Source organism: Falco biarmicus, chromosome 9, assembly GCF_023638135.1.
Source record: "Falco biarmicus isolate bFalBia1 chromosome 9, bFalBia1.pri, whole genome shotgun sequence".
Lineage (NCBI taxonomy): Eukaryota > Metazoa > Chordata > Aves > Falconiformes > Falconidae > Falco > Falco biarmicus.
The window spans coordinates 36492272-36502835 of NC_079296.1; the positions used below are offsets into that span (position 1 = coordinate 36492272).

The following is a 10564-nucleotide window of genomic DNA, read 5'->3' on the forward strand; positions in this document are numbered from 1 at the left end:
ATCAGTGTTTCTGAGTGTTGCTTTCACATTTCTAAATCTTTTCTTCTTTAAATTTTTAATCCATTCTTCAGTATCTTTTCCTCTGTCAATCCTTTTTACTTAATGCTGGTACCAGCTCTGTAACACAGCAGTTTGCCCAAGAGTTGGCGCCTTCCCTGCTGTAGGTTGCACAGGTACCGCAGTTGTGCTTTAGCTGGATGATTTGGAAGAGCAATTGTTCTCTGCTCTTCTGCAGTGTTTTCTGTCCCAACCTGTGGATGTCTTGTACAAGTGTTAATTCAAATGTACCATCGCTTATGAGATGGAAAATTAGACTGTTGTTTATTTGGGCCCATGGTCTAATCCTGTCTGGGTCCCTTCCCTCCCTTGCAGTGTAAGACAATGCAGGAAGGGTTTGGGGTGTTGCGGTCATGCTCTGCTGCGAGTACCACCGCGAATATCCAGGGGAGGGTGCAGAGAGTCTGAAAACAAACAGGTTCCATTGCTCCGTGTTGAGGCACCTCTTCAGAAACGCTACTTAATTTTTCTCCATGCTTGTCAGCGGGTGCCTGAGATTTTGTTTGCTGCTTCTCTTCCCTGAAGGGGATAACAGCACTGTGGCATGCTGATTTCTCACAGAAAACAAACTCCCATCCCTCTCAGCTTTCCGAGTTCATTCTTTCATTCACCGCTGCTCCCGATCAGGACACGCCAGGGGTAGCATCTGCCGCTGGGTGAGCTGGTGACTGTTGTCACTGCGTGCAGGGAAGATGAAGCTGTACAGCCTGCGGCTCCTCTGAAGCTTGACTTTAATCTCCTGGTTTGAGCTCTCTCCACATGACTGTCTGCTGCTGGACCCTGATCCCTGGCGCAATCTTGCATGGCCACAGCACATCCTCCTGCGCATGTTCTCCCATGGAGGCAGAGACAAGTGGTACTCAACCTCTTTGCGTGCCTTCCTGGAAGGGATCTTTTGGTGGATAAACACCTTCAACCTGGATGAAACGGAGGAGGAGGGATTGCTGCTGTGCCCTCCTCAGCGTACCATGCAGTAGGAATGACCGTGAGCTCATCTGCAGCCACAGGTTCCCGGAGCTGCAAGCTGCTTCCTTCTCACATCTCAGAAGTTGCGAATTTCTGTGCTCGTTCCAGATACTGAAAACGGGACACCCCCTCAGCTCCCTGCTGAGGGCAGCTGGGTTTCTTAGGCTGATTGGTCACAGGCTAATGACATTACATGCCTCTGCTCGCCCGCAGCGCTGATTCACCGGGGACAGTTTTGTACTGTTAATCTATAATACCCCTACCCTAAGGCACTGCTTTCTGTGGCTTGAGTTCACAACAAAGCAAGCTCCCCGCAGACTAGGGGGGGGGGGGGGGTGTGCGCGCGTATGCATTTTATCCTGTGATAATGCTGCTCTTTGGTGGTAGTTTTTAATTGCAAGGCATTGCAGTGAATCGTTGTTCCCTTGGCATTTCTGAGTACTGAGGCTCTCGGCAGAGCTGCTTGGACTTTTATTAATTCAGGATGGGTCCTTTTTGGCTGACTACTGTAGACGATGTAAGGCTTTAAAAACTGATCAATAATCCTGATGGTAGCAGGAAAATCCAGGCCAGGCAGCATGAGCGCAAGCCAGAGATTACGTGAAAGAAGTTTTAAATACCTCTTGCTCCCTTCCCTTGTCTGGACTTATTTTGTCCTCCTGCTGCCCAGTGCCTCTCCAGGCGAATCCATTAATATTTCTCATGCTTGTTGAGCCCGTGACAGGTGATTTAAAAGCACCAGTTTGTGTTGGCATCTCTGCTCTTCATAACCGGAGCTGAAATGCGTTGCTGCTGTCCTTACATGGATTAGTGCCATGATTTATTACTGTTGTTTCCAGGTTTGAACACAAAGGTGCTGTCTCATTCTAGGAGGGTTGTCTGCGGGAAGCGAGCCCCCAAGGTTGGTTGCTTGACAAATACTCACACTCAGGAACACAGCATCATTTAGACATACGTTTTAACTGCTTCATTGAGGAATTGCCCTCCTTTGCATTTGTTTCTACAGTGCTTCAGTAAAACCTCCTTTACAGGCTTAAGGCAAAAGGGGGGGAAAATTGCAGAAAAGAGGCATCCTGATTTCGATCTGTTGCTCTGCCTTTGATAAGGAAGTTGTGTTTTGGAGGCTGAAGTTTGTACTGACATGTTTGGCTTTGGTTTGCAAAGAGCGAGCAGTTTGATGTGTGAATCTTTCTCTCCCAAAACAAGTCTTCAGTTTCTGTTTTCCTTCAGAAAATGATTGTCGCACCCCAAGGGAGCCCTGCTGTGTAATTTGTGGGTAATAGAGGGGAACGGACCTCGGAGGAAGAAGGGTTTCCAACAGCTGGACAGAATTGTCTTAAATGAGAGAAATTGGGGTGTTAGAAATGACAGGCATGCTGCCGGCTTTCCTGGCTCAGAATAAATGACTTTGGGGGAGAAATGGAGAAAAGCTTGTTTTCTGGGAGCTACCGCAGAGCTGCCTGCTTTTCATCGTTACTGCGCATTTGTGTCCTTGGACCCAGACCCCCAGAAGGGAGAGGGAGATGGAGGAGCACTTGCATATGTGAGCCTATGGTAGTTTGCAAGCTGACATGTCAAATGTGGGTTATCCATGGACCAGTATACTCCTCTCTCTCGGGGGCTCATGACTTTTGGGGCAGGCGGTGCAGCTACAGTCCCTTCCATCCCCTGCAGGTCCTAGGATGCTGCTCCTGGAAGGATGCTGTGCTGCTCTTTAGACACCCACTTCTTCCCCATGGAAGATGCCGTGTCCTTCTAGGCATCCTCGCTGAGTGGTTTCTGAGCCTTTGGCTGTGGTTTGAAAGGCAGGACACATCTCTGGCACATTTGCTTAGAGGTGCTGGGTCTGGGGTTAAAAGTTAACAATGCTCTTTCCTTATTTCATTCTAATTTAATTTGGGAAGGCAGCAGGGAGACAGAGGGCACTTAGTCTCGTAAGTGCTGTTCCCTTGATGGGAGTTAGTAGCTTGCATGACGTGTGTGGTGTTGACTTCGTAAGCTGACCTTTACCTCCATTGGGTTCATTTTCATTTATAATAATAAAAAAAAAAATCCCAACCTCTTATTTATTCTTCAGGCAGTAAGGACATAAATCCTTCAGCATGTTTGGATTTATAGAATTACTGTGCTTTTGCTGAGCCTCACGTCCCACTCCACTCAAATGACATGGCTTTTGATAACACTGCGAGTGATTGCATTTTTTCTTCCCCACCTCCTTCCTAGTTCCTGATCCATGCCTCCTCATGCTCCCTGCAGCCTTTTTGAGGAAAGGTAGGCCCTTGGCACCCATGGGAAGGGACAGGAGGGAGACTAGGCAAGTCTTAGGGTTATCAGCATTTGTGCATGAAGCGTAACAGTCTCCAGGTATCTTCTTTCCTGGCCTGTAATAAAAAATGCTAAAATGCTTTTATAAGAGGCATTTCACCAGCAGAGCGTTTTCGTGGTGGCTGTGGAGAGGGGGGAGATATAAATATCTTTCTTGGCTATGCTTGGCTTCTTCCCAAGATAAATAGAAGTGAAAGTCAAAAGCAGACTTGGCCTTCTGAAATCTCTTCCCAAGCCCCTGGGGACCCGAGCTTGTGATGCTTTTGTGATGGGAAGCCAGTTCCCGGTGTTTCAGGGGTCTCAGAGGATGATGTTTGAGGGGCCTCCCTCCCCACTGCCCGAGGCAGATCTTGGCCTTACAGCGGCTCAGCTGCTATCCCCACACCTGGTGTCCAGTGGCTTCTGTTGCGGGAAGCCTCAGGGAGCAAAGAAGCATCAGTGTGAAGCTGGCTTGAAACAAGAGCAGAAAAAAGTGTCTGTGGTTGTCCCCTAAATCCTGTAGCATGTTTACTTTCAGAAACTACAGCTGCATATACCAAAAATCAATAGTTATAGCAGTGTTCTCCCTGGGAAACACACACACGCTTGGACACACGAGAGGTGGTAGGTCTTAAAAAAGCCAAGGGAATACAAAGTGCTTTGGTCCAAGGATTTTGCTTTGCTCATAGTAGTGTACAAATGGAAGGCCCTTGACCTGGGCAGCATCTTCTGGGACTTTGTCTTTCTGATCTGATGTGTCTGAGGCTGTGCTAGGCAAGAAGGGCTGGGGGGAGCATTTGTCTCCTTAACTAATTTTTGCTTTGACATACATGTGTTTTGTAAGAAAAACAGGTTGTGGTGTGCAGAGATAATATAAACAAGTATTTGAAAGACTCTTTCCTTTGGCCATTTTTGGTAAAAAGTTTGACATCCAGGGCTGCTGATGAGATCAGCGCATCCCAGCATTTTGTTGGTTTTCTTCATGTTTGCGAAGACTTGATTGTACAGAAATAAATGCATCTTATCCCCCTTCTCTTTTAATAAAATCCTTTTCAAATCCTGGTACCTCCTTGCTTACCAGTGCACCTACCACTCCCTCCATTCGGAATGGAGAGAAATTATTTCCATTTTTGCTGGGTGGAGAGTGCTCTGTGAAGGAAGGGAGTGTCCATATGAATGACCATTTTGACAGAGACGGGTGTTACGGTTTGGAGTGAGTGGGCCTGCTGGTGGCAAGCACTGCAGCAAGCCCTGGAGAGCTGGGAGTCATCCTTCCTTCTCAGATCAGCCAAAACAAGAAGAGAAAGGAGACCAGCCCCTTTTTACTACCATCTCTTATTAATGAGACATTTTATCCCAAGTCCTCTAACATGAACTACACAGGCTTTTGGGAACATAATTAATCTTTAATTATATAAATCTTTAATTGTATAAAATGGCGTTTGTATGACTGTAGTCATTTCTCTGTTCTCTTCTCCTCTCCCTGTTTGAGATGCTCCCTTAGCACAACTTCTTTTCAACAAGGTCCCCACTTCAGGGCACCGGCTGCATGGAGCCACTCACACAGTGTTCCTTAAAGCCAGGCTTCTGCACCAGGGGCTCTTGCTGGGATGGGGACCTGCATGACCTCTGTGGTGGGGTGCCTGGCTCCTGCCCGGTATGCGCTCAGAAGAACTGGCAGCAAGCTGCAGCTTAATAAGAGTCTGAGTGATTAGCAGCAAATTACTTTGGGCTCTGTGCAAAGTAAGTCATTGTGCCGGGGTCTTAAGAGATGAGTGTCACCCCAAAGGCAGGATGAGCTGCAGGAAGGTGCAGGCGAGCCTCTCCTTGGTGGGCACGCTGTGACTAGATGATCCAGTGCAGAAACTCAGCTCTTCACGGCATTTGTGCTAATCCAAATGCCTTTTGCCGAAGCAGCTTGTGGGTTGGCTGCCCTTGCTGCCACACAGGCAGGTCCAGGGAGGAGGAGGTAGTCGCTGGCAGGTGGGCCGCTGGCAGCAGGCACTCTGCAGCATGTCTGACTGCAGCTGCAGCCATTTCAAACTGAAGCAGGGGCTTAGCAATCACTGGGAGCTGGCTCGGCACGCATAAATACCCCTTCTCTTCGGAGATGCCATTCTGACTGTTGTGTGTCAGTAAGGAATTGCTGGCCTCGGCCAAATCCTGAGTGGAGAGCTGTCTGGGTGAGCTGGCAGTCTGGAGAAGGGGCTGGATTCACCGTGGTGCCTGGCATCTGGTCAGTGGCCTATGTACCTTGGTTGTGCTCCCTGGCCGAAGCACTGCTCGCTCTGCTTTGAAGACTGGCAGGGAATGGCCTTCCCTAAAACACTTTACCTGTGTGGAGGAGTGACAGCAAAACCAGGAATTGTCCTGAAAGAAACCTAGCTGGTCCCCTTGTGAAAAAGGGGTATTTGCAAAGTAGAATACCCTTGGGAGCACCAACAAAAGAGCAGTCGCAGTGGTGCCTAAATCAGTGCCAAGCAGAGCCAAGTGCCTTTTTGGAGGTGAAGTGCAGCCTTTCAGATGCCAACTAGGTGTTTGGGGTTTTCATAATTTGCTGTTTGGGGGAATTGGTGCATCTTTGGCTCTAGGAGAATGTGTTGTAATTAATGCTTCGGCTTTCATTGCCTGTTATCATTGATGCCTTCTGTAATGGCAGGAAGGGGTGTGCGACTGTCATGAGCCAGTGCCTGCAGGGGCAGGTAGAAAGTTCAATAGGAGGCAGATGGAATGGACATTCTGAAGATCTTGGCGGTGGGGAGGTGTCACTGCTAAGGCCTTTGGTGACTCACAGCAATCCATTTGAGCAGAGTTTTGAAATTAGCATTTCCACTGAAAAGCTTTTCCTAAGGCATGACTGATGTTTCCAGGTAGAGCAATTTCCTGTGTCTTAATGGAACAGGAGGAGCACTTTACGCTTGGACGTGATGCCTTTCCAGCAATATTGCTGAATTTCCCTCTAAGAAATTCTGATGTCATTTTTTTGGTCTGCTTCATAGCTTGGATTAATCAGCAGAGACACGCCCTCCAGGTCCCAGAGTTGGCTTGCTTTCATTAATTTGCACTCAAGTCTTTGCTGAACAAAGAAGGATTTGTTGAACAAAGCGGGGTCAGTGCTGGGATGAAGAGCCTTGCGCCTCTAGCCTGCTAGTTTGAATTAGGACTGAGCCATAACTATGAAGTCGTACATCCTCTGGCCTGGGTTGGTAAAAAATGTCCTGGGCCTCAGTCCTTGCTCCTGCGGAGCCTGCGACTTTAGGAGCCACCCAGGGGTGGTGGCCTTCAGGGCAGTGAATAGCCTCCCCAAGCTCCCTAAACGAGACATAGTCAGAAAGGAGGGTACAGGAGGTTTGAGCAACTGCTGCTGTAGATAAGAAGAGGTGTTCATTTCATACCCTGTTTGCTTTGAAGGTTAAGTGCAGTCTCCAGGGGGAAAAATAATTTAAAGAATAGTTTCATTAAAGCTAAAGCAAGTCCACGAGTGGAGGCTGTTTGCAGGGCCAGCTCTTGCAAGAGATTTGTGGATCAGCTGCAGGCTGCATTTCTCTAGGTGTCCCTCAAATGTTTTTTCTCCTCTCTTTCAGCTCTTTGAGAACTTCTACTTTGGAGAGGTGCAGCTAGACTCAGTGCGTCTTTCCCAGAGGTTCTCTTCAGACGCCTCTGGCTACTACGCGACATCCGGGCAGCTGACCTTCTCCTGAAGCAGCAACAGGGCTGCTGCAGCAGGTCCAGTCTGTGCGCAGAGGCATGCAGTTCATCAGTGAAACATTTTAATGGGACATGAATTTTGGATGGGAACCTGGGAACTCCAAGCAGGGATGCCTTGTGACTCCTCAAAAGCACATTGCAGCCAGGAACCATGGCATTTCCCTGCAGCTTTTCCTACACGTATTGCCTGCCCTCCCTTCAGGGGGAACCGGGGTCCTTCCGCCTCGTTTCTCCACTGGTAACCAAAATGTCGCAGAGTTGCCCATTTGATGTCTGTTGCCTGTTTGTTTTCCAAGAAAACAACTAGAAAAACTGGTGCAGGTGGCATTTGGGGTATTGCTGATGTTTAAGCATGGCTTTATTTCAAAAGAAGGAACTTTGTTCTTAAAAGCGGTATTTAAAATCCAAGAGAGCTCCCCGGAGCATGATTTAATGATATTGAGGTCAGGCGTTGCTTGGATCTCCAACAACGTGCCTGTGTGATGTAGATCTGCAAATAAATGAATTCCCTTCAAAAGAAAAGTGTTTATCTCCTGTTGCATTGATAGTTTCTGTAATTAAACTTCCAGCACACAACTATGTTAATAAGAAAGCATTTACAGTAAGAGCTCTTTCCAGTGACCGTTTTGGAGCATGTCAAAAAATATATGCCTTGTAGGTAGATTCTCCATTGATAGAAGCGCAAAACTCTTTGATACCATTGTGAATCGTTCAGACATCTGAAGATGACTGTTTTTTCTTGTAAATCTCCACGTTAAGAATAGTGACACAGGCTTTCAACTCGCCCGAGGATGAACGCTTTGAAAAATGGAAAATGCTGGTGTTTAGTTGTTTTGCAAGAACCTGGCGGTTGCAGTGGCTGCTGCTGCCTGTTCCTAGTTGCTGCCATGAATGTGGAATTACGCTGTCATTGAGGCGGAGAGTGTGTTAGTTGGGGATGGGGCTGCTCCAGCAGCACCCACTTGTACTAGTGATCGGTTTTAAGAGGTTTTCAGCCTGTTTCCTCCCTCCCAAAGTGAGCTGGCTGTGTGGCTGTGCTCTGACTGCATGCACAAACAGCAGTGGGAGGCAGTCAGGATTTTGGGTGGTTTTCCTTTTTTTTCCCCCAAATGCATTGCCGGTTGTGTTTCCAAGACCAAATTGCTTACCTATCTCCACTTTCAAGCCTGTCTGCCAGGAAATCAAATAATGTGTGGTTTTGCTGGATGCCCTTTACCCTGGAATCCATGCTTGTACCCAATTACCACTGTTGGGCTTTTTGTCTCTGCTTTTCCTTGCAGCTAAACGCCTTTGTGCTCTCCAAGCAGAGGAGGAAGGGCCGCCTTTGAAACCGTTCGCTCAGCAAGCAGAGCACCGGCATGCTTGCTAGCAGCCTGATGCATGGAGGTGCTGAGAGCACTTAACAACAGTCACTGTCATCTTTCCACCAGCCTGAAGAGGTACTTGGCAAATCTCAGCAGCCACCCAAAGAACGTACCTGGGAGCTGCTCGCATAGCCGCCAGCTGTGCTCCCTGCTGCAGGAAGGGGAGATGCACCTCAGAAAGCTTCTGCCTCCTGGGTTTTGAACAACTCTCGCCAAGAAGCTAAGCACTGCAGGACATGAGGTGCTGTTTGCACTCAAGTTTTCCTTAACAGGGCATCGGTGGCATTTCTATCGCACCTGCTTTGCTCCATTGTCACCTAATACTGGCGATTCTGAGTTCTTTATTGAGGTGGGCTCGTAGTGCAGCTGGCTTTGGGACTAAGCCTTCCCACCTCCCTAATGCAGGACTAACTTTGACCTTGCAAACAGCATCTCAGCATGGAGGCAAACACAGCTTTTCTACAAAGAAGGGCCAATTTGAGGATGCTCCTCCCCTTCCCACTGGTGTAGACATATTTTAATGACAATTATTTCTGTGACTATTTGGAAGCTGGTTGAATTTCAGTGGTAAATGGCTTATCCTGCTGCTCTAGCCTGGCATGGCTAAATTAGTTTCACACCTCCGTCCCTGGGCAGAATTAAGGGTTCTGGTCTTTTCCTCTCATCCGCAGAGTCGAGTGGTAGGTTAGGCTGTGATCCAGCAAACCGTTGTGTATGTACTTAAATTTACGCCTCGCTTGATCCCCTTGTAAAACGTTAAGCACACATGTGAGCCTGGTGGAGTGGCAGCTCTGCTTTGCCGGCAGAGCTTTTGAAATGAAAGTGTTTATTGTACGAAGGAGAGGGGCAGATTTGGGTGTTGTATCCCCTTACCCTTACATAAGGAAGCTACTCACGGAAGTAAAACACACCTACTGCTTTTCAGGGGGTCTGGGGCAGAAGAAAATGTACCGTGATGGATTTACTAAGGATTTTCCCTTTTCTATAATTATTTATTAATATAATCAGAACAGTTTCATACTGAGCAACAATAAAACTTCATTTTATGCATGATCCTGCACCGATGAATTGAAATCCCATTAAACCAGGCACTGTTACGGGTTTGCAAGACACAGCCTAGAACTTTAGAACTTGCCTAAAGCTTGTTAAAACTAAAATCTGCGGCTCTGTTTCTTTCCCCTGTCTAGGCTGTGTTGGAGCCTGGCTGCCTCGCTTGCAGATCCTTGTGTCCTTATTGCACAGAAGAAGAGGAAAGTTGTTTTCCGCCCGTCATTTTGCTCGGCAGCAAGCCTCGCTGGAGCACAGGTCGGTTTGTTGTTAACCGTAAAGTTGAAAGTAACACTATTTTCTTAAAAGCAGCACCTGAAAGGCATATTTCCAGCTGTAGCAGCCTCGCTTAGGGTCAGCATTGCTATTTCAGGGACAGCACGTGCACCTGCCCGTGGGCCATAGCTACTGCTTTTCCTGTAAGGAAATGCAGCACTGTGTTTTCTCTCCATCCTGAGCATCCTCACAGGGAGAAGAAAAGCCGTGTGTGTGCTGGGAGCTCCCTGGGCTGCAGCTGCGAGGCAGCAGCAGCCAAGGAAAGTTGTCACTGGCCTTCCTTGCCAAGCCTCAGCGGACAGAGATGTCCCTGCAAGCAGCTCTGTGCTCGCCCTGCCTGCCTTCCCCTGGCTGAGAGGAGGGGAAAGCTCCAAAACAGTGGTGTGAAACCCACCTGCCCCACTCCACTCTGTGACCTGCCTTGGGGCAGCGGTGGGCATCTTCCCCAGAGGCCCAAAATTCTCTGCAGGGTGGCCGAAGGACCACAGGGACAGAGGATGCAGGGTGGGGACATGACAGGGACAGAGGATATAGGATGGGGACAGGCTAGAAGGTGGGGAAAACAGATATTCCAGGATAGGGATTTGGTGGGGGTGGAGGTTGAGGCCTGCAGAGTGGGGGCCTGGCGGGGTCAGGGGATGCAGCGTGGGAGCACAGCTGGGAGATGGCATGCAGGCTGGGAACAGGGCAGGGACAGAGGACGTGGGATGGTGACATGGTAGGGACCAGGGATGAGGGGTGCAGGACAGGGATGTGGCAGGGGCACGGGATGTGGGATGGGGACAGGGCAGGGACCGGGGCTGCGGCCGTGCCGCGGCGGCGGCTCCTCCGCCTCGGTGCCG

At 48.8% G+C, this 10564-nt stretch overlaps 1 protein-coding gene across 4 annotated transcripts in view; it reads left to right on the plus strand.

Annotated features, from left to right (window-relative positions):
* ASCC1 (activating signal cointegrator 1 complex subunit 1) overlaps positions 1 to 9814 on the plus strand; it is a 40373-nt gene extending 30559 nt beyond the window's left edge. For 2 of the 4 annotated variants that reach the window (XM_056351581.1, XM_056351580.1), the window contains exon 10: positions 9587 to 9814. In XM_056351581.1, the coding sequence (XP_056207556.1) occupies positions 9587 to 9799 (213 nt within the window). In that variant the 3' untranslated portion in view covers positions 9800 to 9814. The other 2 variants (XM_056351583.1, XM_056351582.1) reach the window with 2 other exon arrangements.
* Positions 9815 to 10564: the final 750 nt, after the last annotated feature.